Source organism: Felis catus, chromosome B4 (genome assembly GCF_018350175.1).
Source record: "Felis catus isolate Fca126 chromosome B4, F.catus_Fca126_mat1.0, whole genome shotgun sequence".
Classification (NCBI taxonomy): domain Eukaryota; kingdom Metazoa; phylum Chordata; class Mammalia; order Carnivora; family Felidae; genus Felis; species Felis catus.
This window is the reverse complement of record NC_058374.1, coordinates 130,318,210-130,342,964: the sequence shown is the minus strand read 5'-3', so window position 1 is coordinate 130,342,964 and position 24,755 is coordinate 130,318,210. Positions and strand designations below refer to the sequence as shown.

Genomic DNA, 24,755 nt, shown 5'->3' with positions numbered 1-24,755 from the left:
TGCTCCAGCCATGGCAGGGCTCTGACGTAGGAGGGGCTCTCCCTTCCTCTGGGGCACGTTCTCGCGCTTTCTTGCTCATATCTCCTCTGATCGTCACGCCCAGTGTGGTCAGCAGAGGGCACTTCCCCACCAGGGGAGCAGGCCCCGAGCACTGCAGCTGCCCCAACCTGTGCAGTCCGTGCTTCCAGACGTTTCCTCTCGGCCCCTAGAGCAGTGCCTGATGTGCATTAGGCACTCTGAACTCTGCCAGGATGAAGGACGGCCTGTGGTGATGCCAGCCAAGCCGGGCCCCGATCCCACTGTGTCGTACTTCCTACTTTGTGGGCGTCCTGTTGTTCCTGATGGTCCAGGGTTAGCGGCCACTGCCTTTGGTCTCCTTTACTGGGCATTCTTCCCAAAGAGGAGGGAGGATGGGCTAGGGCGTTGGCAGAAAGAGAAGAGGGAAGAAGGAATCCAACGCCGACTGTGTGGGAGACTCTGCGTCCGATGATAGAGAGGTGGGGTAGGAGGGAGGAAACCGTTCCCCACTGTCCCGCGCTCACCAGCCCCGTCCCGTGGGACAGAAGGCGTGATCGGTGGAGGGTGTCTGGGCCACCCTTTCTCCAGGAGACTCAGTTAGTGGCTGTCCCGGTTAAAGGCCCCTCCTTCAGGTGCAGGGAGGGAAGATACCCACGCTGGCTCTGGCCCAGCCTCCCCTTCCTCCAGGATGACCGGGGCGTCTGTGGGCCCCGAAGCTCTCTCGGACCTGACTCCGCCCACGGCAGGCTCTGCCTTTTCAGAGCTAGTGCAGAATCCTCCTCTCCCAGGAAGACAGGCGGCCCCTTGCCGGTGGGTTAACGAGAGAGCCTTGTGCCGCACCGAAACCGCTCGGTGATGGCACTGGCCGCTGAGATCTGCTCCTTACTCAGTACGTGTGGCCCCAGGCTGAGCACTTTGCTTTCCTTTCAGTTCCCGCAGCTGTCCTGGGGAGGAGGCACTATGACTTGCTTTCTTTGTTCACTGTTTTAAAAAAAAAAAAAAAAAAAAAAAATCAAAGCCTTATTCCCATCTTCTAGCTGAGGGAGGGTGGGTTCCCAGAGGCTAAAGCCCCAGGCACCTAATCAGCGTTTGGTGCCGGGCTTGGCCTGAACTGGAGCGTGTCCTAGTCCTGGGTGAGGAGGTTGACGACGCTCAGCCAGCTCTCTCTGAGGGCAGCGTGGCTGGGCATTGGTAGTCCGTGATCGCGGTGTGCGGGGGCGGGAGGTCGAAGGAGAGGTCTTCGGGTCCCTTTAACGTCCAGGTTCTGTGTCTTTCTGCCGTCTCATGCGTCACTGCGCCCTGTGTGGGAAGCCACCTGCCCCTCCTCCCGGCATCCTCCGAGCCTGCCTTCTCTGGCTCCGGGGCCGCACAGGCTGCCCAGCGGAGAAGCGGCCGCTGGCAGACAGCCTCTCGGGGACAGACCACTGGCTCTCCGCGTTGCTCTGAGGGCCCCGTGGTGGCACGTGGTGAACGGCCTGCTCCGCTCCCGTCTAGATCAAAGCCTTGGAGCTGGACAGCAACCTGTACCGCATCGGCCAGAGTAAGGTCTTCTTCCGGGCCGGCGTGCTGGCCCACCTGGAGGAGGAGCGGGACCTGAAGATCACCGACGTCATCATCGGGTTCCAGGCCTGCTGCAGAGGCTACCTGGCCAGGAAGTAAGTCCTTAGAGGGGCCCGCCTCTGCCCAGCCTGCCTGTGCACGGGCCCTTCCCAGCCTTCCTGCCGCACAGGGGACTGTTGGGAACTGGTGGCCTGGGACGCCCTGACGCCAGTTGGAGGTCCAAGGGACGCCCACGTGGAGCTCCCTGCTCCCTGCCTTCTGAGTTTATGTCTGAGGGTTTAGGTGACGGGCTGGGAAGGGGGTGACTCTGTGCTCGGATTTGCCTGTCCCAAACAGTCCTGTTTGCCAGTTCCTCGTGTGGGGATGATGCCCGGGACCTGGTCGTCCCCAGAGTCCCCTGTGCTCCCGGGGCCCGGAGACTGTCCTTAGGTCCAGAGCAGCTCGTTTGAGAGTCGGGCTCACGTGCTGCAGGACAGCGGGTGTGGGAGCTGCACGTTAGTCTCCTGACCGGGTCTGTGCTGAGGGACGTACATTCCACGTGAGCTGTGAGCACTGGGGGACAGAACAGGGGTTTGTGGTATCGGACCCACGGAGCCTTCATTTATCCAGAAGCCCCTGGTCGACACCTTGAGCCCCCCTTTGTAGGACGTCAGCTGCTGACGTTTTCCTGCCAATCAGAAGCCCCCGGTAGCAGGTGGCAGGAGGGTGGGACGCTAAAGTCAGTACATGTCCTCAGCCACCGGCCGTCACACTTGACTCGGACCTAGTTAGCTCGCGAGGGACTTTCACCCCTCGAACCCACTTCTCCCTTGGTGAAGGAGGGCGGTCGGGCTCCTTGTCGCCCTCTGTGGGGTCACCCACAGGACTCAGCGCCAAGGCCGGGCCTCTCCGCTGCACTCCTGTCCAGAGGTCTGCGGTCCCCCGCCCTGACCGCGTCTCTCCACCCAGGGCCTTCGCCAAGCGACAACAGCAGCTGACGGCCATGAAGGTCCTGCAGAGGAACTGCGCCGCCTACCTGAAGCTGCGGAACTGGCAGTGGTGGCGGCTCTTCACCAAGGTGGGTTCCGGAAGGCGGCCCCACCTCCCCGTGGCCCGGTGGGCGCTCTGCCGGCCCCAGCTGCGGCGGAGGGGGACAGCGACCTCACGCCGGCCTCTGTGCGGGACTCACAGCCCCCGGGGTGGCTCCCTGACCGCCCGGTCTGGAGTGTGCAAGCCGTGTCGTGCCTGGTGCACGCGGCCCAGCCTGCCGTCGGGCTCAGAGCAGCTCCCGAGGTGTGACGGCCCCGCGTGCTGCCCGCACTGTGCCCCCAAGCAGCCGTGGGGCAGTGGGTCAGAATCCGCACGCAGTCGTTCAGCGGCTTTGTTTGTTTTTAACGTTTTATTTATTTATTGGGGCGGGGGTGGCAGGGTTGAGGGGCAGGGAGGGAGAGAGAATCCCAAGCAGGCTCTGCGACACGGGGCTCAATCTCACAAACCATGAGATCATGACCTGACCCGAAATCAAGGGTCCAATGACGCTCACTCAACGCAGCCACGCAGGGGCCCTTCAGCTGCTTTTGTTTGTAAAAAATAGCCTAAAGAAGAGAATAAAAGCTCACGTGTAATCCCTTCAACCCCAAGCCAACGGCAGTATTGAGTAGATGTCTCAATATTTATTCCCGCTATCTTTTCTCCCTTAAGTCTTTGCTCAGTAAGCCATATGCATTCTTACCCAGCTGAGCTCTGATTTCTGTAGACAATCTTGTGTTTTATATTTTCCATTTAGAATTCCTTCACGAGCATCATTTTTTAAAAGTTAGCATGTTGTGGGGCGCCTGGGTGGCTCAGTCGGTTGGGTGGCCAACTTCGGCTCAGGTCATGATCTCACGGTCCGTGGGTTCGAGCCCCGCAATGGGCTCTGTGCTGACAGCTCGGAGCCTGGAGCCTGCTTCGGATTCTGTGTCTCCCTCTCTCTCTGCCCCTCCCTTGCTCATGCCCTGTCTCTCTCTCTTAAAGGTAAATGTTAAAAAAATTTTTTTTTTAATTTTTTTTTAAATGTTTATTTATTTTTGAGACAGAGAGAGACAGAGCATCAACAGGGGAGGGGCAGAGAGAAAAAAAAATTTTTTTTAAGTTAGCACGTTGTTCCCTGGAAATGTGTCGTATTTTACCTGGTTACTTTCCCCACGGTGTCTCTTCAGCTCATTCCCAGTTTCTCACCGTTGTAAACAATGCCGTCCCGAACACCTTCCTGCATACGTGGGGGCCGTTTCCCTGACGTGTAATTAGCGGGGCAGAGGCCTGTGGCACACAGCACCGAGTTGATCCCCAGAAAGCTCGTGTGTGTTTGCACCTCCTTCCCGTCAGTCTCGCCAGCTTGCGTGGGAGCAGGTGAGGGGAAGGCCTCATGTTTTGGCCGTGCCCCCGTCTCCCCTTCTAGGTCAAGCCGCTGCTGCAGGTGAGCCGGCAGGAGGAGGAGATGATGGCCAAGGAGGAGGAGCTGGTGAAGGTCCGCGAGAAGCAGCTGGCTGCTGAGAACAGGCTCACGGAGATGGAGACGCTCCAGTCCCAGGTCGGTACCTGCAGGCTTCGCCCCGGAGGTTCGCGCATCCGCTCCCGGTGCTGCCACCTGCTGGCCACCAGTAGGCGGGGCATGTTTGGGGTTTAAGGAGATGTCAACGGTCACTGTCAAGCAGCGTTCGTTCGTCTCTCCACAGTCCCCCTTCGGGGTCCTGTGAGGTAGGGAGGGCCCCCCCGCGGGATGGGAGGTTCCTGAGTGTTAGGTTAGCCTCTCTGAGCCTGCATCCTGGGGTTCGCCGTGGCCAGCTCACGGAGTAGCGGTGAAGGAAAAAGAACACGATGTTTAGGAAGCACCCGGGAGCCGAAGCAGCCTCCCCCCGCCCCCCGCCACGGGAACCGAGCGAGAGAGCACCCGGCCCCGAGTGGCCCGAGGAGGTCGCAGGGGCTCACGTGTTCCGCGTGCTCCCCGCAGCTCATGGCGGAGAAGTTACAGCTGCAGGAGCAGCTCCAGGCGGAAACGGAACTGTGTGCCGAGGCGGAGGAGCTGCGGGCCCGCCTGACCGCCAAGAAGCAGGAGCTGGAAGAGATCTGCCATGACCTGGAGGCCAGGGTGGAGGAGGAGGAGGAGCGCTGCCAGCACCTGCAGGCCGAGAAGAAGAAAATGCAGCAGAACATCCAGGTAGAGGAGGGGGCGGCGCCGGACGCCGGAAATGGGGCGGCGGGGACGGGACCGGAGGCAACGCGGAGGCCGCCTGCGCTGCCAGCGGGGCCTCGGGCCCATCTGGTTTCCCTGCCCCGGTGCTCGCCGCGGCCGGCGTGAGTGGCCGGGGCGATCGGCTCGGCCTCGCTCGTGGCGGCACCGCAGAACGAGGGGCCACGCGACCGGACCGGGCCTCTCGTCCCCGTACCCCAGTTTTACAGACAGAACCCCCACGAGCGGGGGGCGGGCCGCGCGGCCCGCCCCCCCTCACGGTCTCCCCGGCTCCGCGGTAGGAACTGGAGGAGCAGCTGGAGGAGGAGGAGAGCGCCCGCCAGAAGCTGCAGCTGGAGAAGGTGACCACCGAGGCCAAGCTCAAGAAGCTGGAAGAAGACCAGATCATCATGGAGGACCAGAACTGCAAGCTGGCCAAGGTGAGGCCCCGAGCGTGGAGACGCGGGGCCGCGGAGGGCGAGCGGCCGGGCGCAGGCGGCTCGAGGCCCGCGGCCTCCTCCCCTTGCCTGTGGCGCTGCGGCTTCTGCTGGGTCACGGTCACAGCTCCTCTTCCGGGGTGTCCGTATCCTCTGGGAGCCAGCGTCCTGTTCAAAGGGATGTTTCTCACAGCGGAGTGGGGCCCAAGGGGAAGGTTTGGCCTCTGTTCTCAGTTAGGCTCTTGGCCGGCTCCCGAGACTCGTATCTGAGGGGTTTCGCGCCTCAGTCACCAGCAGGCTCTCCGCACCTTGGTGGCTCAGTGTTGTGGGGCGGGTGCCCTCCTCCAGCCGTCTCCAGGGTGGTGGCTGTTTCTCTCAGAGCCAAGTCAGGTCCCTGTCAGAGTCTGCGATCAAAGTGAGCGGACCAAAGCCCAGAGCTGTGTCACAGAAGGAAGGACGGGGGGCAGAATGTCGTCCTCGATCCCCAGAGCGGGGACTGAGGGGTTGAAGGGGCAGGACGCCTGCCTGCAGACTCTGACACGAGACCGAGATGCATGCTGAGCGATGGCGCTTGCTGGGTGGGGCACCTTCGTGGGGCACCTTGCTGACGTTAGGACCCTAGCGGTGGCCACACAGCAGAAAGCCAGGACAGCAGCGGGGGCTGTGTGGGAACACAAGTAAGGGGGGGTCATGGCCACCTAGTGGATGAGCGTGGGGCACAGAGAGGGCGGTGTCACTGTGTGTAAATCCCCTTGGCAATGCTAGCTGCCACCTGGACGCCGTTCTAACCCAAGCCCAGAGGAGTGACACAGGTCCAGGAGGGCCTTGGGCACCCACGTTTGTAGACCCTAAGGAAGCTTATCCGGCTCTTTCAGGGGCGCTGGTGACCTTTCAAAATTACCCTCTGATCCAGAAACTCCTAGTGAATCGAGTAGTTAAGGCCCGCCCCTTCGTCCAATTCTAAATTGCCGGGCGAGTCATAGTTTGAAGGAGAGCTGAAGCGTGCTCAACTAACTTTAAGCTCTGACCCTCCCTCGCCCCCGCAGGAAAAGAAGCTTCTGGAAGACAGAATAGCGGAATTTACCACCAATCTCATGGAAGAGGAGGAGAAATCCAAGAGCCTTGCCAAACTCAAGAACAAACACGAGGCGATGATCACCGACCTGGAAGGTGAGAGGGCGGTGGGCGGGAGCTGATGGACCCGGGGACCAGGCCCCCCGCCTCCAGGGCCAGCCTGGGCCTCGCTCTTGTGCTGGTCGCACGTTCGTGTGTGCAGGCAGGCTCGCAGTCTGCAACTCCCAGCCACCGCTCTGAAAGCCTAGGGACAACTCTGTCTCTATGGGAGTATGGGCCTCCAGGCACTGGCTGGGCTGGGGAGGGGTGTCCCCAACGTGAGGAGCTCTCAAGAGAACGATTCGGCGTCTCTCTGTTGTCGTGTGCCGTGAGCTGCACAAGACTGACTTCCTACAAGGTTCTGGGTGCAACCCTTGCTCTGCCACTTTACCAGCTGTGTCATCCTGTCGGCCTCATTTCTCTTCCCGCCAAGGGGGACACGGTGAACGGGCGGCCATGGGGACTGAACTCAACCACACAGAGACACGCTGTGTATGCTCTGCTGGCCAGGTGCCGTGAGAGGCCGTTGCTTGACGTGGGGCAGGGTGACAATCGTGCCTTTGCCTCCCTGGGTCCCTGGAGGAGGACAGAGTAGATAGAACACAGGTCTGTGTCTGTTTGCAGACTTCTCACCCCTGCATCTGGAGAGGCGTGGATGGGAGAGGGCACCATGGGGGTGCTCTGAGCTTGTGCCAGAAACCCCAGCTCCCTTGGTGGAGACACAGGGCAGCCCGGCTTGTCTGGGGCGCTTGTTGATGCCCCCTGGACGTAGGGCCCACACCAGCCAGGTTGACCTCCAGGAGGGCTTTCCCGGTCCCCCCGGCCCCGTCACATTTGTATGGGACGAGGCGAGTCAGACCGGCAAGGGGAAGCGAGGTGCTGACAGAGGTCTCCCCCCACGGATTCCCTGCCTTGGCCCGGAACAGTCTGAAACACTCAGCCATCCAGGTGTAGGAGGGTACAGCCCCAAGGGCAGGTGCACACAGAGAGGGTCTGGTTAGTTTGACACTGCTGAGTGTTAACAAAGATGTGGAGCAGTCCAAACACACACACACACACACACACACACACACACACACACACACACACGGCTGGTGGGAGCATAAACTGGTAGGCGGCCTTGATCCATCTGGCGTTGCCTGGTGAGGTAGAAGCTTCACGTGCCCCCAACCAACCCAACGTTCCCAGCCCTGTGCGCTGGGGGTCCCAGGCAGGAGCGCTCCCGGCAGCACCATTCTGGGGGCACACAGGGAACAAACCCCGAATGCCCGTCAGTTGTAGGACAAATAGACGAGCTGTGGTTATGTTCACACAACGGAACATTCTACTGGTCCATGTGGATCCATTGCAGTGACACTTCGCTTGCCAAATCTCAAGGTCACGATATCGAGTGACAAAGGCAAGTCGAGGAATAAAAGTCTCTAACCCTTAGTGAGCACTGACCCTGGGCTAGGAGCTGTCGTAAGTGTAGAGACTGATGCTCACGAGCCTTGCAATGTAATGAGGCAGGTTGTCTCGTTGTCCTTATTATTCGGATGACACATGACAAAGCTGAGGGATTACCTGAGTGACGTCCTAGTGGAAATTGTAAAGCCAGACATTGGACCACGAATCCCGTATACCAACTGTAAACTTCATACAGGACGTTCCCATGTAATTTAGGTTCATGAAAAGTTAAACATATTTTTTAGGGACACAGACGTGGTACAGCCTTAAAAACAAGGGAACTGTGAACACAGTCTTCAGGGAGAGTAGGTCCCCAGTGGGGAGGTCAGCAGGGTCGGGCGGGGCGGGGGGGCTGGACCTGGCAGCTCGCTGTATCTTCATCCAGGCGTTGGGTACGAGTGTCTGCGTGCAGTGATCCTTTAAGGTTCACGTATGGTACGGAACAAAAACTCAGTATTTTATGTAAAAAATGGAAAACAAAGACAGAAGAATCAGCAGGCGCTCAGGGCTGTGTCGGGTCTCCCCGCACTTCCTCCCCAGAGCGCCTCCGGAGGGAGGAGAAGCAGCGTCAGGAGCTGGAGAAGACCCGCCGGAAGCTGGAGGGAGACTCCACCGACCTCAATGACCAGATCGCCGAGCTGCAGGCCCAGATCGCCGAGCTCAAGATGCAGCTGGCCAAGAAAGAGGAGGAGCTACAGGCCGCGCTGGCCAGGTGAGGGCAGCGACCCCCGCCACCGCGCCTCCCAACCCTGTCATCTTGGAGCCACTGCACTGCAAGACCTGTCCTGTCCGCTAAAAGTTACGAGTGTGGCCTCTAAAAGTCATCTGCTACATCACACAACCACCACAGGCCTTCTTCCCTCTCTTGCATTTTAAACTTACTGGCTACAGGCGTGCTTTAAAAAAAAAAAAAAAAAGCTTTGTTTTACAGCAGTTTTAGATTCACAACAAAATTGAGCAGAAGGTGCACAGAAATCCCATAGGCCCCTCCTCCCATGGCCTCCCCCACCGTCACGTCCCAGGCCAGGGTGGCACAAGTTGCTGTCATGATGGGCTGTAACATTTTATTCCCTTTTCGAGTGTTTTCGTTTTAACACTTAATCTTTATTTATTTTTATGTTTGGAGCATTGAGTTATGTTTGGAAAATGAAGTGATTCTTCTGTGAGGTTTTCTAGGTCTCAAAGTGGTTTTGCTCCTAAACCTGCTGGAAGCTCCCGATGTTGTTTTTGCGGAGAGGAGCGCCTAAGAGCCATGGTTATGACTTCCAGAAGCGGCTTCCGCTGCTCCTCTCCAAAGCCTCTTCTGCCGACCCTACTCCCCGAGGCAGAAGGGACCTCCTCCTGATGTCCGTGGTCTCTTTGGCAGAGTGGAGGAGGAAGCCACCCAGAAGAACATGGCCCTGAAGAAGATTCGGGAGCTGGAATCACAGATTTCCGAACTCCAGGAAGACCTGGAATCTGAGCGAGCTTCCAGGAATAAAGCTGAGAAGCAGAAGCGGGACCTCGGGGAGGAGCTGGAGGCTCTGAAAACGGAACTGGAGGACACTCTGGACTCCACGGCAGCCCAGCAGGAGCTCAGGTCTGCCACGAGGCCAAGGAGCTGTCACTGGGGGCGGGGGCGGGTGGCAGGGAGAAGGAGGCCGGGAAGGGGGGCGGGCGGCACTAGAAGGCAGAGAGGATAATGCCCCCTCGGCAGCTCCTCCCTAGGGTGTTGAAAAATCTGGTTTGGAGTTCGGGTGAGGCCAGGGTGGGCTTTAAGGCTGAAAGGGCACGGATTTCTCTACAAAGTGGGACCACGAGCCCGGGCTGGAGGATGCACAGCTGAGGAAGGAGGCGCCTGGGCAGTAAGGCTGGGCGGCCACTGCCCCTTGCCGGCATATCTGCAACCAGGGAAGAAGAGCCCCGGGCGGCATGCCCAGGCCTGGCCTCCATCCTGAGGGTGCTTCTCTCCAGGTCCAAACGTGAACAGGAAGTGAACATCCTGAAGAAGACCCTCGAGGAAGAGGCCAAGACCCACGAGGCGCAGATCCAGGAGATGAGGCAGAAGCACTCACAGGCTGTGGAAGAGCTGGCTGAGCAGCTAGAGCAGACGAAGCGAGTGCGTGGGTGGTGCCAGGCTTCTGGCAGGGGCCAATCCGAGACTGAGGGCGGCGCCGGGCTGCTGGCGGGGGCCAATCCGAGACTGAGGGCGGTGCCGGGCTGCTGGCGGGGGCCAATCCGAGACTGAGGGCGGTGCCAGGCTGCTGGCGGGGGCCAATCCGAGACTGAGGGCGGTGCCGGGCTACTGGCGGGGGCCAATCCGAGACTGAGGGCGGTGCCGGGCTGCTGGCGGGGGGGGGGGGGGGGCGGGCAGTCCGAGACTGAGGGCGGTGCCGGGCTGCTGGCCAGGGAGGCCATCCTGGAGACCCGCTGCCACTCGCTAGGGCCGAGCCTACAGAGAAGAGCCTGTTTGCCTCAGTTTCCCCATGTGTAACGATAGTCTGTCTCATGCAAATACATGACGGGTGGGGCTGACGGCGCGTAGAACAGGTGAACAATAAGGGATCAGTAAGTTGTTCAAAAATTAGCATCACTGGTATTTTGTTCAGGACCCCATCAGGCCAGAAAGCCTCAAGGGATTGGAGTGGCCTGGTGCTGAGGCCTTAGGGTTTTCTGTGGAGCACCTTCAGCGGTCAGCTGGATCTACGTGGGAAGCCCTGGGCTGCTCACCGCGCTAGTCTTGGGCAGGTGGCTGGGCCAGGCAGTTTCTCTAGACACGTTCTGAGTGCTGTGGCTCCCAGCGCCAAGCCACTCTTGCCGGCGGCCTGAGAATATTCTGAGGCCTGCGTGTTGTTCTCAGAAGCACGCCGTGTCCACCGGCCTCCCTTCTGGGGGAGCCTTTCCCTGTCCTTCAGTTTTTCTCACCTGACACGCCTTCAAGTTCATACAGCTCCCCTCGAACTTGTCTGTGACCCTGCAGCCAGCTCAGCGCAGAGTAGAATGCCGTGTGCAGTTGAGTCTGTAAACGCCACTCTTGTATCTTTTAGAAGATGTTTATGTTACTACCCGGAAGATCACATTTCAAAGAGGCTTTACTGGAAGCCTGACTCTGAACAGTTATAATTTCCCTCATCTTATGATAACGTCGCCAAAGTCGTGGTAGATGAGCCGTGAAAACACCTCACACTTGAACGTCCCCTCTGCCCGGTGAGGGAGGCTGGCAGGGATTGTTTCAGAGGGGAGGGCACGTACCAAACACCCCGTCCAGCTGAGCGACGAGGATGGTCCGGGCCTGGCTTTCTGAGCCCACACCTCTTGCCTGCACACCATCCCCTGAACTTGGCCTGTGTCTTCGCTGCAGAGGCGGCAGGTTCTGTCTCTGGACCTGGTGGTTCCCCCGGTGCCGTTAGGAAGACCAGCCTCACGCCGGGGCACCGACGCCCCTTGGCACATCTTTGCCTTTGTCCCCACCAGGTGAAAGCCAACCTGGAGAAGGCGAAGCAGACCCTGGAGAACGAGCGAGGGGAGCTGGCCAACGAGGTGAAGGTCCTGCTGCAGGGCAAAGGGGACTCCGAGCATAAGCGGAAGAAAGTGGAGGCCCAGCTGCAGGAGCTGCAGGTGAAGTTCAACGAGGGAGAGCGAGTGCGCACGGAGCTGGCCGACAAGGTCACCAAGCTGCAGGTGAGGCCTCCGCTGGGACCCGGGCCTGGGCAGGGGTGCCTTCGACAGCAGCTCAGGTCCACCTTGGCCTGAGAGCCGAGGTGGGGCCAGAGCAGTCACAGTCCCTGTCCCTTGTCTCTTCCATCCCCGTGCAGGTTGAGCTGGACAACGTGACCGGTCTCCTCACCCAGTCTGACAGCAAGTCCAGCAAACTCACCAAGGACTTCTCTGCTCTGGAGTCACAGCTGCAGGACACACAGGTGAGGATGGCGGCCGGTCCCTGCCCCGGACCTTTCCTGGGAGGACGCTGAGCCCCTGCGGCATCGGCTGCCCCGGTTCATCTGATGAGCCGCCCTCCCCTGTATCCACGGGGTCTCTGGGTCCTCTGGCGCCCCCAGCTGTCCCCCGAATCAGAGGGACCGGCTCCTCCATCCTGTCGAGGGTGGGGGGCCCGGGAGGCTCTGACTCGGCGCCTCCTGAGCCCCTGCCCCCCGCTCGTCCTCGGTGTAGGAGCTGCTGCAGGAGGAGAACCGGCAGAAGCTGGGCCTGAGCACCAAGCTGAAGCAGATGGAAGATGAGAAGAACTCCTTCAAGGAGCAGCTGGAAGAGGAGGAGGAGGCCAAGCGGAACCTGGAGAAGCAGATCGCCACCCTCCACGCCCAGGTTCAGTGCCGGCTCCCCCTCCGTGCCCCGGGCCGCACGCATGACCCAGGGAAACTGGCTGGATTCTGCAGGCTTGGGGGGTGGGGGGGAGGGGTGGTTTCCGGCGGGGCCCCCGCCTGCACATTTGGACCCTCAGGCCCGTCCCGAGCCGGGCACCCTCCCCGGCCCGAGCTCCTAGCCAGGGGGACCCAGGCAGAATTCAGGGATCCGTGAACTTGGCTAGAGGCGACGTCACATCTGTCTGGCCACCAATCTGGCTGACGTTTAGCGTTTTCTTCCGTTAGGAATACAGGCAGTGAGCCATGACCGCAGCGGTGCTGGGGTTCGATAGAAACTGCCGGTCACCGCGTCGGAGCTGAGGCAGGGCTTTGGGGGTGTCCTCGTGCTCCCCGCCACTTCAGGAGCTGGTATTAGACGTGCTACTAGGGCAGCACGTGGGTTACTGTATCACGGCTTAAAAAAGCACCCGGTAACCGCATTTTTCCGTATCGGTTTACTTGGTGATCCTATACGTCTTATGCGCCTTAAAGCATCGTTCTAAGAAGGACGCCATAGTCTTTTTCTAGACCATCAAAGCGCCCACAACCAGAACTAGGTCAAGAGCCCCGTTCTACATCCTGTCTTGGGACTTCAGTGTGCTGGGCCGGGAGACCCGCCCCACCTCCTCGGGGTGGGCCCGGAGCCCATGTGACAGTCTGGGTGGGAGTAGCTGTCACGTACGGGGCGGCAGCTGTGTCTCCCGGAGCAGGGAGGGGCTGTGGGACGGGTGTCTGTGGCACTCCTGCCTCCCGCAGACTGTGTCCGTGGGGAGAGGCCGATGGAAGAGCCTCCCCTCTGGTCCGTCTCTGTAAAATAAGGCTTGGTGTTCTTCACGACTGGGAGGCCACCCCCTGGCCTGCCCACTCTAGGCAGAGGCCCTCTGCGGAAACCCCGTTTCTCTCGCCCCGGCGGAAGAGGGGCGTCCCCGTGCCTGGGTCTCTGTCCATGAAGTAGCAGGCAAGCCGCTGTCCTGGGCACGGGGAGGCTACCTCCCTAAGTCTGTGCTCCCGTCCAGATGACGGACGTGAAGAAGAAAATGGAGGACGGCGTGGGGTGCCTGGAGATAGCGGAGGAAGCCAAGAGGAAGCTCCAGAAGGACCTAGAGGGGCTGAGCCAGCGCTACGAGGAGAAGGCGGCCGCCTATGACAAGCTGGAGAAGACGAAGACGCGGCTACAGCAGGAGCTGGACGACCTGCTCGTGGACCTGGATCACCAGCGCCAGACCGCCTCCAACCTGGAGAAGAAGCAGAAGAAGTTCGACCAGGTACGTGCCGCACGGCATGGCCTGGCGTGCGAGGGGCTCGGTGGTCCCCCTCGGGGAGGGCGTCTCTTCCCCTTTCCGGTTCCTTACGTCTTTTTTTTTTTTTTTTCCCAACATTTATTTATTTTTGGGACAGAGAGAGACAGAGCATGAACGGGGGAGGGGCAGAGAGAGAGGGAGACACAGAATCAGAAACAGGCTCCAGGCTCTGAGCCATCAGCCCAGAGCCTGACGCGGGGCTCGAACTCACGGACCGTGAGATCGTGACCTGGCTGAAGTCGGATGCTTAACCGACTGCGCCACCCAGGCGCCCCTCCTTACGTCTTCCAAATGGCCTACGATGAGCCCCTTTTACAATGAGTGGGGATGTTTTTTCTTTTTAAGTAAATTCTGCCCCCGACGTGGGGCTCGAAGTCACGATCCCAAGATCAAGAGTCGCGTGTCTTACCGACTGAGCCAGCCGGGTGCCCCTGTTGTTTAGGGTTTTTATTCATGTGTCATACCTCTGTCTCCTTCCAAATACTCTGAGGCAGCTTACAGAGACACAGACGGTGGGACAGGATAGAAAAACAGTAAGTCCGGCGTCGGCCCAACCGGCCGGGTACGGCCCTGCACTTGTTGCCGTGGGCAAAAGTGCGTTAGACCTTGCCACGTTCCCTCACGTGCCGGTGTCTCCGGCTGCTTTCGTGGTTTCACAGAGTCCTGCAGCGTCTCACGCATTCACCGTCTGGCCCTTTAAGGAGCGGGTCGGGGACAAAGAGGTGTTGGGGCAGAGGGAACAGGAAGGTGGGGAAATAAGGTCTGGCCGCGGGTGGGCCCACGTGGAGGGTGGACACCGGAAACTTGAACTTGCCCGGGCATCCTTCATGAGGGGCACAGGTGGGATCTGGGCCTCTCAGCGGCCAGACCGACATCCTTTTTAGGGGACGCACCGACCGGTTGTTGAGGAGAGCAGAGCCTTTTCTGGTTCTGAGAGGGGAAGGTGTCCCGTGGGTTCCCACGGAAGGGGCACCGTGGGACCTGCAGGACCACGATTAGTAAATGGTCAGCGCTGCAAGCAGACTTCAGAGCGCACCGGCAGAGGTGATCTCTGTCCTCCTCTGGTTCCGAGGACACCCCGCACGGCACGCGCCACGCTCAGAAGCGGTGGCCTGTGCCTGCTCTTCGCGGTCCCCTCCCCTCGGACCAGCGCCTGGGGCCCTCATCCCCCGGGGAGTTCGGGTCCGCGTGCTTTGCCCGCCTGAGGTCCGCACGCTCACGGTGACCACCTCTCCCCCAGCTGCTGGCCGAGGAGAAGACCATCTCTGCCAAGTACGCGGAGGAGCGCGACCGGGCGGAGGCGGAGGCCCGGGAGAAGGAGACCAAGGCGCTGTCGCTGGCCCGGGCCCTGGAGGAGGCCATGGAGCAGAAGGCAGAGCTGGAGCGGCTCAACAAGCAGTTCCGCACAGAGATGGAGGACCTCATGAGTTCCAAGGACGACGTCGGCAAGAGCGTGAGCACCGAGCTGGTGGCCGGCCTGGGGGGGGCGGGGGTGCTGAGCGGACACCGAGGCCAGAGGCCTCATCCCTCCGCTTCTGATGTGGTCCCCTTGGGGCGGGGGGCAGGTCCACGAGCTGGAGAAGTCCAAGCGGGCCCTGGAGCAGCAGGTGGAGGAGATGAAGACCCAGCTGGAGGAGCTGGAGGACGAGCTGCAGGCCACCGAGGACGCCAAGCTGCGGCTCGAGGTCAACCTGCAGGCCATGAAGGCCCAGTTCGAGCGGGACCTGCAGGGCCGCGACGAGCAGAGCGAGGAGAAGAAGAAGCAGCTGGTCAGACAGGTGCGGACGGCCCTCCCACTGCCCTTGCCCCCGGGCAGAGGTGGCCAGGGGCGCCCCCCTCGCCCCCCAGTTTCCGGTCGGCTTCCTTTCTCCTTCCTCTCCCCGGGCTGGCTCCTTGTCCACCTCTCCCACGTCCTTGCGCCCCAGCCCTCTGTCACCGGGGTCAGGGACCCTCTCGGTCAGTAATCGTCCTTGGCCCCAAGTAGCCCCCCGGGGCACGGAGTGGAGCAGGGCTTGGGGGTTGGTGCAGCCGCCCGAACCGCCCTCCCGTCCCCCAGGTGCGGGAGGTGGAGGCAGAGCTGGAGGACGAGAAGAAGCAGCGCTCGATGGCGGTGGCCGCTCGGAAGAAGCTGGAGATGGACCTGAAAGACCTGGAGGCCCACGTCGACTCAGCCAACAAGAACCGGGACGAGGCCATCAAGCAGCTGCGGAAGCTGCAGGTGAGGTCAGGCCGGGCCACGCTGGGCGCAGCTGCCCCCGCGGCTCTGGCCTCGCAGGGGTCTGGGACACTAGTGGGGTGCTGCTGAGTGCCGAGGGGCACTGCCTTCCCCTCTCTGAGGAAGGACCCGCGTGCCCTTAGCCCCATCTCACGGGTGGGGACTCAGACCCAGGGGTCAAGTGGAAGCAAAACAGAAGCAAACTTGCATTAAGATCGTAGGCTTTGCGCCCATTAACAAAGAAACCCACGTAAACCTGGAAACTCAATGACGTTAGGAAAGTAGTCACCTGGTGGCAGATTTCCAGAGTAAACCAGATCTGGCCCACGTAACCACCCAATCCAGCCTTGGGGGACGGCGATGGGAGGTTCCGACCTGAGCACGGAACCCTACATGCAGCACAGAGCACAGAACACATACTTGGAGAGTTCTCACCAGTGATTAAAGTTCACAAGTTTTACTCGCTTCCATGTTTTTAATTTTAATTTTATTCAAAAAATTTTCTAATGTTTATTTTTGAGAGAGAGAGAGAGGGAGACACAAAATCTGAAGCATGCTCCCAGGCTCTGAGCTGTCAGCACAGAGTGATGTGGGGCTCAAACTCACGAACTGGGAGATCATGACCTGAGCCAAAGTCGGACGCTTAACTGACTGAGCCAGCTGGGCGCCCCTTAATTTTATTCTTACGATAAATTCAGTGTGGTTAACGTACAGAGTTATGTTAGTTTCAGGTATATGATATAGTGATTCAGCACTTCTGTATGTAACTCAATCTTTGATCAATTCTTTGATCAAGATAAGTGTTAAGGAGGGGCGCCTGGGTGGCTCAGTCGGTTGGGCGTCCGACTTCAGCTCAGGTCACGATCTCGCAGTTTGTGGGTTCGAGCCCCGCATCGGGCTCTGCTCTGACAGCTCGGAGCCTGGAGCCTGCTTCGGATTCTGTGTCTCTTTCTCTCTCTGCCCCTCCCCCGCTCAAGCTTTGTCTCTGTCTCTCTCAAAAATAAACAAACGTTAAAAAAAAAAATTTAAAAAAATAAGTGTTAAAGATAATAAATCCTAAAAAACATCCTTGAGAAGCCACATCACACCCAGAAAACCAGCAACAGGAAGACCAAATTCGGTGTCGGTGGGCGAGGTCGTAGGGCCCAGATGCTCTCGTTGGTGGTGGTGGTTCCACCTGGTACCATCTGGCCTGGAGAATCCCAATTTGGGATTTATCTGCAGAAAGGGGAAAAGAAAACAGAAAAAAGACAAAACAAAACCCTATTTGACCAAGATCTTTAGAGTTTAAATCACAGGAGAAGAACAGAGGAAATGGGTTTCTACCTCTGGTCGGGGCTGACCTGGCAGGTGGGTGTTGACCTAGAGCGGTGGGTGGCACGGGGGGACAGCTCCAGAGCGCCAGACTCGTGTCAACAGGAAGTCGTGGAAGGCGAAACCCAGACAGCAGCTCGAACTAATGTGTAACCAGTGACTAACACTGCCAAAACCATGCCCTGTAACCTTAGTGGTCACGAAAGTGTAAAAAGGACACAGGGTAAAGAGACATTTGTCCTTATTGCTGTTGAGTTGGTTAAATACGGCGTCAGGCCGAGAACCAGCCTCCGGTGCCTGTGGGTAGGGTGTCCGTGCGCGGGGTGGGGGGGCTGGCAGCTGTGGCGGTGGGTGCCAAGCCTCCCTTGCCCACCACAGGCCCAGATGAAGGACTACGTACGGGAGCTGGAAGACACGCGCACCTCCCGCGAGGAGATCCTGGCACAGGCCAAGGAGAACGAGAAGAAGCTAAAGAGTATGGAGGCCGAGATGATCCAGCTGCAGGAGGTGGGCAGGCCGCGAGGATGGCACTCGGGGGGCACTCGGGGGTTGCTGCCCTCTGGCCAGCAGGGGGCAGCGGAGGGCCTCCGCCCAGCCAGCCTGGGCACCCCCCCCCCCCCCCCCGGGCGCTGCTGGCCAGGAACTAGCCCAACTCCAGCAATTGGGTGGGGGTGGGGGGTTTGCTTTATGAAGGAAATCCCCGAGAGGTTTCGTTAAGCAGCAAGTCTCCCTCGTGTGAGTAAAACGTGTGTGTGAATTAAATTGTCACCATTTGGGGCCAGCTCCCTTGCATGAGATGAGGCTTGGTGGTAATCGTCGCCTCCTGCTGGGAGTTGGCACCTGGAAGGAGGGTCCTTCTCCAGCGCTGGTGCGCGGCATGCCCCCCACCTGCCAGCCTTGTTGGTCACACGCGAGGGGCATATTGTGAAAGGCTTCCGGCGGCCCTAGGCAGTCTCCTGTACCATGAGCCGACTGGCTGCCCGGTGCCCCTACCCGGGCCCGGTGTCCAGTCTCACCTGAGGGCTGTGCTCTCCTGCCTGGGCCTGGGCTGATCCCTCCCTCTGAGGTCACGTGTGGGTCTCTGTTGAGGCTTTCAGAGCCCCCATGCTCTCACCCTAATTACATCCCTGCCTTATCCCCCCGACTTCCGGTCTCCCCAGAACACAGAGGAACCAGCATATCCGTTAGGGCAGGACGGTTTTTTATTTCCATCCCCAGCATATGGCTTGGTTCCTAACACTTACACGTAGGCGCTTTGCAAACACGTGGTGCCTAAGCTATGGTCTGAGAGGAAGGAACAGCCCTGTGAGTTAGAGGGGCTCATGAGGAAGGGCTTCGTGGAGGAGGCAGGCCTGGGGGGGGAGTCGAGAGGAAGGGCCAGGATTCCGGGAGCGTGGCGCTTGCAGAGTACCAGGAAAGGGAGGGGGGGGCTCTCGGGGCTCTGGGCCGCCCCGGGGGGTCACCGTCTGGGTCCCCGTGGCAGGAACTGGCAGCTGCCGAGCGTGCGAAGCGCCAGGCCCAGCAGGAGCGGGACGAGCTGGCCGATGAGATTGCCAACAGCAGCGGCAAAGGGTGAGCCGTGGCATGGCGTGTTCGGCTGGGGGCTGGGGGTGTCCCGCCTCTGGGACAGGCCCCTTCTCACTCCTCCCTGCCCTCGCCCAGAGCCCTGGCCTTGGAGGAGAAGCGGCGCCTGGAGGCCCGCATCGCCCAGCTGGAGGAGGAGCTGGAGGAGGAGCAGGGCAACACGGAGCTGGTGAACGACCGGCTGAAGAAGGCGAACCTGCAGGTGGGCGGGGCCGGGGCTGCGCGGACATTCCTTCCAGACGAGGCTCCGCTCCTCCCAGACGGCGGCTGGCGGAAGCCGAGCGCTCGCGGTGCTTAGGGGAGCACGTCCTGGACCCTGGCTCTGGAGGAGCTCCCTTTCCTGGGAAGACCCAGAGCTTGCCGGCCCCAGGGCCTGGTGTTATCAGGGGCCCCTCGGGACCCAGCGGCCTCACGTGTGCCCCAGCCAGGGTCCCCAGCCTTCCTCGGGTCACCGGCCCTCCTTCCTGCAGATCGACCAGATCAACACCGACCTGAACCTCGAGCGCAGCCACGCCCAGAAAAACGAGAATGCGCGGCAGCAGCTGGAGCGCCAGAACAAGGAGCTCAAGGTCAAGTTGCAGGAGATGGAGGGCACTGTCAAGTCCAAATACAAGGCTTCCATCGCCGCCCTCGAGGCCAAGATCGCACAGCTGGAGGAGCAGCTGGACAACGAGACCAAGTAGGTGCCCCTGCTCGGCTCCGGCAGCGACCCGCGGGGGCCTCACGGGGCCGGGGTCGGAGCCCGAGGGCCACCTCCACGGCGGGGGTTGTGACAGCTGTCTGGGGGCTGACTCAGACGCAGGTGGGGGTTCCTGTGGGCTCAGCGAGACTGAGGCTTCTTTGGAGGTACTGGGGGGGGGTCACACTGGGCCCCACATCTCAATTCCCCTTTACTGGCTCCACATCTGCTCTCTGGACTATGTCACCTCCCTCCCTGAGCCTGTTTCCTCATCTGTGAAACGGGGCTGGTCACGGTGCCTCCCTTAGGGGACCTGGGGTGTTCGGTGGAGGTGGCCCGCCTCGGCCTCAGGGCCTCCCTGGGGAGGAAATGCCCACGAGGCCCCAGAACAGGTTGTCCAGCTGGTGGCGTGTGGCTGGACCCTCGAAGGGAGGGTCCCTGAGCCCCGCCGCGTCTGTGCCTCGCAGGGAGCGCCAGGCGGCCTGCAAGCAGGTGCGTCGGGCCGAGAAGAAGCTCAAGGACGTGTTGCTGCAGGTGGATGACGAGCGGAGGAACGCCGAGCAGTTCAAGGACCAGGTGTGTTTGCGCGCGGGGCCACCCGGGTCGTGGCTGGCGGGGGGTCCCCCGGCCTCCCGCATCAGAGCCCCTAACCAGGGCCGTCGGCCACACGTCTCTGCAGGCTGACAAGGCATCCACCCGCCTGAAGCAGCTCAAGCGGCAGCTGGAGGAGGCGGAGGAGGAGGCCCAGCGGGCCAACGCCTCCCGCCGGAAACTGCAGCGCGAGCTGGAAGACGCCACCGAGACGGCCGACGCCATGAACCGCGAGGTCAGCTCCCTCAAGAACAAGCTCAGGTGAGCCCGGCCCCCTCGACACCCTTCCTCCTCCTCCCGAAAGTCAGTGCGCTCCGAAGAGCGCGTTTCACCAAATTCGGCTCCTAGAAACTGGTTCCGTTCATCAACTAGATGTCCGTGGGCAAGGCGCCCCGTGCTCCGCGCTGGCCCCGGGCCGGCTCTGCCCCCTGGGCCGTTGCCCGGCCTTTTGAGTAAACCGTGAAGTCTGGGTAATTCGTTCCCGTCTCATCTGAAAAATCTGTTCACGTGGCTGCTCTAAACGCGACGAGGATGTTTCCGTGCTGCGTTTTTTGCATTAGAAGTTGCTGGAAGTGACCGGGCACGTCCCCGGCACGTGCTAGGTGCCTTGTAAACGTTTGCTGAGTGAGTCCCGGTGCCCAGTCACAAGGCCCGTGCCCACAAGGATGGCTGCCTTGCGTTTCTCGAGGAGCGTTTCCGTTCAAGAAGTATCAGATGAGTCTTTCCCCCGGTCTCACTTCTTATCTCCTTTTTTTTTTTTTTTTTAATTTTTAAATTTAAATTTTTTTAAGAAAAACTTTTAATGTTTATTTATCTTTGAGAGGTCCCACCGGGCCAGGGGACCTCAGGCCTGCACCGCACCCCCTTTTTGAGAGAGAGAAGGAGAGCGCAAACAAGGAAAGGGCAGAGAGGGAAAGAGACACAGAATCGGAAGCAGGCGCTAGGCTCCCAGCGGTCTGCGTAGAGCCCAACGCAGGGCTCGAACCCATGAACTGTGAGACCATAACCTCAGCCGAAGTCAGACGCTCAATCAACTGAGCCATCCAGGAGCCCCTCTCGTTGCTTTTATGCCTAAAGAAGATAAGACGTGGTTGAGCGTCTGACTTCGCCTGGAGCCTGCTTCTCGCTCTCAAAAAGAAATCAATGTTAAAAAATGTGAAACAGGGATGAGAGCAGATGTTCTAGCCAGGACTTGATATTTTCTCGCACGTGGTGGGAAGAGGGTGTTGGTATCTGTGTACCGTGCAGAGTTATTCTGTATCTCTTGGTTACACCCGCGTGCTCGAAGTTTGAGCGAAGGGTGGCGTTTTGCAGAAGGTGCCTCTGCTTCTGGGCGTTCTCCCTCTCGATCGGTCCCAACTTGCTGATGTTTGTCTTCACCAGTGTCTCGGGTTAAAGCGGGAGGCTGTGTTCCCGAGGCTCCGTGTTACTTCTCCCCGTGCGATGTTGGGGCCTGGGGTCCCTCTAAAGCGCTTTGAAATGTGTGAGCTGAACTCAGTCACCCTGGCCGGCCCTGCTGACCCTGTGCCTCTGCCCCCAGGCGAGGAGACCTGCCGTTTGTCGTGCCCCGCCGGATGGCCCGGAAAGGTGCTGGTGACTGCTCGGACGAGGAGGTGGACGGCAAAGCCGACGGGGCCGAGGCCAAAGCTGCCGAGTAACTTCTCCTCCTGCTGCCCGAGACGGACGGACCGACCGACAGACGACTCCGCCTCCCCTTCCTAGCCCCCGCAGCACCCCCTCCGCCTTCTTGGGACTGCTGTGATCGTGACCTCCCCACCCCATCCCACCAGGCCAGGGGACCTCAGGCCTGCACCCCACCCCCTGCCCACCCCCCAGGCCTTTTTGAGGGCGTTTGGCTTCCTCTGCTACAGCCGCCTCCTGCTCCCCTTCCGCCCCCCAGAATCTGATACCAAAGAGTCAGAGTCTTGGGCCCCTGGCCTGGGAACAGAGCAACCAGCAGGATCTTTGGCCCTCTCTTGCCAAAAAGCACAAGATGGTGAGGCAAGGCGGGCAGGCCACCGGGGACGGGCAAGAGAGTTTTCTACGAATCTATTTTTCTCCAGACTAAGAAGTTTTGATAGCTCGACACCCCAGCAGAGTTGTCACCTTCCCCCTCCTCCGCCACCAGCTCCCCCTCCTTCTTTGCTGTTGGCAATCACACACGGTGACCTCACACCCTCCGCCCCGTCGGCCCCCCACTCCCGTGGGCCCTGGGCGATCGGGCAGGAGCAGGCCCAGGGACGCCACCTCTGTGCAGGGCACAGAATGCGGGGGTGGGGGGGGGGAAGGAGGGTCGTTCCTCCCCACCCCCTCTGGGCAGCGCCACTGTCCTCTTCCTGATTCTACAGCGTCTCAAGTGCAATGACGGCCCCCCTCCCTCCTTTGCCGAGGGCAGCCTGCCCCCTGCCACAGCGAGGCTGTGGGGCCAAGCAGACCGGGCCCAGGGGCCAAGCTGGAAAGGCCCGCAGTGGCTTCTCCCAACATTCTTGGGGACCAAATATATTTAATGGTTAAGGGACTTGTCCCAAGTCTGACAGCCAGAGCATTCATTGCAAAGGGCCAGTGGCCCTCCCGTGATCTCATACCTACTCTAGGACTGGGGCCCGAGGGTAGATTATCTGCAGCATTGACTGAGTACGGTTTGAATCTCTGCCATCCGCACAGATGTTTTTGAAAGGAAAAAAAAAAGTTTTCTTTTTTTTCCCCTTCTTATAATAAATGATACAATTCCAAGTCTTTATCACTGCCTCTCCTTTGGAACCACGTTTAGAAGAGAATAGTTTGTCCTGCGCTGGTCTACACTGGCTGCTGAATTAATTCACCTGTGTTCCTGTTTTGTATATGCTGCATTTAGACTTACTTATGGCAAAGAAGGCATTTTTTTTTTTTAAAGGAAACAAACTCAACAAATCATGAAGACACACGAAAGCTACATATGCCTAAAAAGCTCTGAATTCAGGTCCCAGTTGCTGTCACAAAGGAGTGAACGGAGCTCCCAGCCCCACCCCTTTTTTATATAATAAAAGTGCCTTAGCATGCGTTATGGCTGTCACCACTACAGTTAGCTGGTTTACAGATGTTTTCCACTGAGCGTCACAATAAAGAGTACCACGTGCTACGAGCCATGTGTCTGCCGGTGTCTTGTCTTGCCAGAGCGGGTGGCCTGGAAGGGACTGTGCTTTGCTTCCGCAGCGGGCACCTACTTGCGCATCTTCTAGAAGCTTCCGGTAGCTCAGCATGGCGGAGGCTGGGCCAGTGGCCAGGGTCTCCTAGAAACCTCAGTCCGCTAAGAGGGACTCCTAGAAACCTCAGTCCGCTTCCGTTATTGAGTACCGACTGTGTGCTTGACTGGGGACAGGGACACAGACCGGGATGCTAAGTTCCAGGAGCTTCCGGAGTAATCAGACGAAGCAAAGCCTGCCCTGTGGGGGGTTCATCCCAAGTTGTGTATAAGCAGGACCCAGGGAGGCGGTGACTGGGCCTGCGTGTGTCAGCGCGGGAGACTCCACGGGACTGCTGGGGACCGCTGAAGCTCTCATCTGCTCATTGGTTCATTCGTTCTTTTAACATAGGCTGAGCACAACCCCGGCCCCCTGCTGGGCACCTGGAGGGCAGTGAGAACAAGAGGGAGGGAGGGGGAGAAGGCCTTCCTTAGAGAAGGGCCATGGCACCCACCCCCTTGGTCAGCGTTGTGGACCCAAGTGGCTGCCCCGCCCGCCAGCGTCGCGGGACCTCTGTTTGGCCACCTCGGTTGCTAAGGAAGGCTGTGAGCTTCCAGCGAGGACACTCGCGGGCCCGGCAGATGACAGAGCTGGGGGCGTGGGGGGGGGGGCGCCACTCAAGGGCTGGGGGTGCTTTTCCTCCTTTTAGCTCTGCCCTTTCCTGGGGGGTTCCAGGGGAGAGCTTGCCTCTCTGGCTCCAGACGTCCCTCCAATCTCTGCCTCTGCCTGGGCCCTCCCCCCAGCTCCCTGTCGTCTCTCCTCTGTGTCTCTTGTAAGGACACTAGCCATCGGATTTAGGGCCCGCCCGGACAACCTGCGAGGATCTCAAGATCTTTAACTTAGAGGATTTGCAGACACCTAAGGTCTTTCCACATAAAGTCACAGTTAGGAGTTGCAGAGATTAGGTCATGGACACATCTTTTGAGGGGAACCCCCCCCCCCACTCAACCCCCTGCAGCTACTCGGCAAATACTGGTTCTCCCCTCTGAGATCCGTGACTTGGCTGCACTTTGCGCAGGGGTAGTGCTGGACCGGGTCCCCACCTCTGCCTGCAAGGGCTGGGCAGTCCTGGGGTTGCCTGACCCGCCCACCAGGCAGAGGGGGAAGGAGGTTCACAGAGTGCACTTTGGAAAAGGACAAGGAGGGAGTAAAGAGAGAAAGACAGGGGCAGAGGCGAGGGAGCTGTGCCCGGGACTCTCCCTGCAGAAGAGCCAAGCGATGTGGAAGGGCCACCGGCTCCTGGAAGTGAGACCTCCACACGTGGGGGTTCCGCGGGGGATCCCGGCACAGCGGAAGGAGGTTGGGAGGGGCCTCCGAGGTCCTGTCCCTCCTTTAGAGACCGATTATTCAGCCACAGAAAGGAAAGAGCTATTTATACAGGCAGCAACCCGGATGGAGCTCCAGGGCATTACTCTGGGTGAATTGTTTGAAAGCCAGCCTTGAAGGGTTACGTGCTGTACGAATCCGCTTGTGAAATACCCTCATAAGGCCCAAATTATGGAGGTGGGCAGCAGATCGGCGGTCGCCAGGACTTAGGGACGTCCTAAGAAGGTGTCACCCTCAAGGCTCGGTCCTGTGGAGCGCCCCAGCAGCAACAGAAAGGTCTCGAGTGTTGCGATGGTCACCTGAACTGGACCGGTGGTAACACGTCCCAGGACTATCTTTATGTCTAAAACGAGCGTGTGCGGGAACAGTGAAATTTGAGTGAGGTCTGCCAGCTAGTTCGCGGTGCTAGGGTCCATTTGC

At 59.7% G+C, this 24,755-nt stretch overlaps 1 protein-coding gene across 1 annotated transcript in view; it reads left to right on the top strand.

Moving 5' to 3' along the window:
* The window catches only part of MYH9 (myosin heavy chain 9), a 92,800-nt gene extending 69,891 nt beyond the window's left edge, over window positions 1-22,909 (top strand). Inside the window, exons 19-41 of the mRNA XM_023257448.2 lie at window positions 1,513-1,673; window positions 2,527-2,635; window positions 3,998-4,129; window positions 4,550-4,756; window positions 5,071-5,208; window positions 6,252-6,375; window positions 8,305-8,476; window positions 9,131-9,343; window positions 9,718-9,862; window positions 11,218-11,424; window positions 11,559-11,663; window positions 11,914-12,066; window positions 13,121-13,369; window positions 14,646-14,858; window positions 14,971-15,183; window positions 15,462-15,623; window positions 17,313-17,441; window positions 18,418-18,506; window positions 18,597-18,720; window positions 18,989-19,197; window positions 19,665-19,773; window positions 19,877-20,049; window positions 21,329-22,909. Coding sequence (XP_023113216.2) covers window positions 1,513-1,673; window positions 2,527-2,635; window positions 3,998-4,129; window positions 4,550-4,756; window positions 5,071-5,208; window positions 6,252-6,375; window positions 8,305-8,476; window positions 9,131-9,343; window positions 9,718-9,862; window positions 11,218-11,424; window positions 11,559-11,663; window positions 11,914-12,066; window positions 13,121-13,369; window positions 14,646-14,858; window positions 14,971-15,183; window positions 15,462-15,623; window positions 17,313-17,441; window positions 18,418-18,506; window positions 18,597-18,720; window positions 18,989-19,197; window positions 19,665-19,773; window positions 19,877-20,049; window positions 21,329-21,446 — 3,654 coding nt within the window. The 3' untranslated portion in view covers window positions 21,447-22,909. The remainder of the gene's footprint in view (window positions 1-1,512; window positions 1,674-2,526; window positions 2,636-3,997; window positions 4,130-4,549; window positions 4,757-5,070; window positions 5,209-6,251; window positions 6,376-8,304; window positions 8,477-9,130; window positions 9,344-9,717; window positions 9,863-11,217; window positions 11,425-11,558; window positions 11,664-11,913; window positions 12,067-13,120; window positions 13,370-14,645; window positions 14,859-14,970; window positions 15,184-15,461; window positions 15,624-17,312; window positions 17,442-18,417; window positions 18,507-18,596; window positions 18,721-18,988; window positions 19,198-19,664; window positions 19,774-19,876; window positions 20,050-21,328) is intronic.
* The last annotated feature ends 1,846 nt before the right edge of the window (window positions 22,910-24,755 follow it).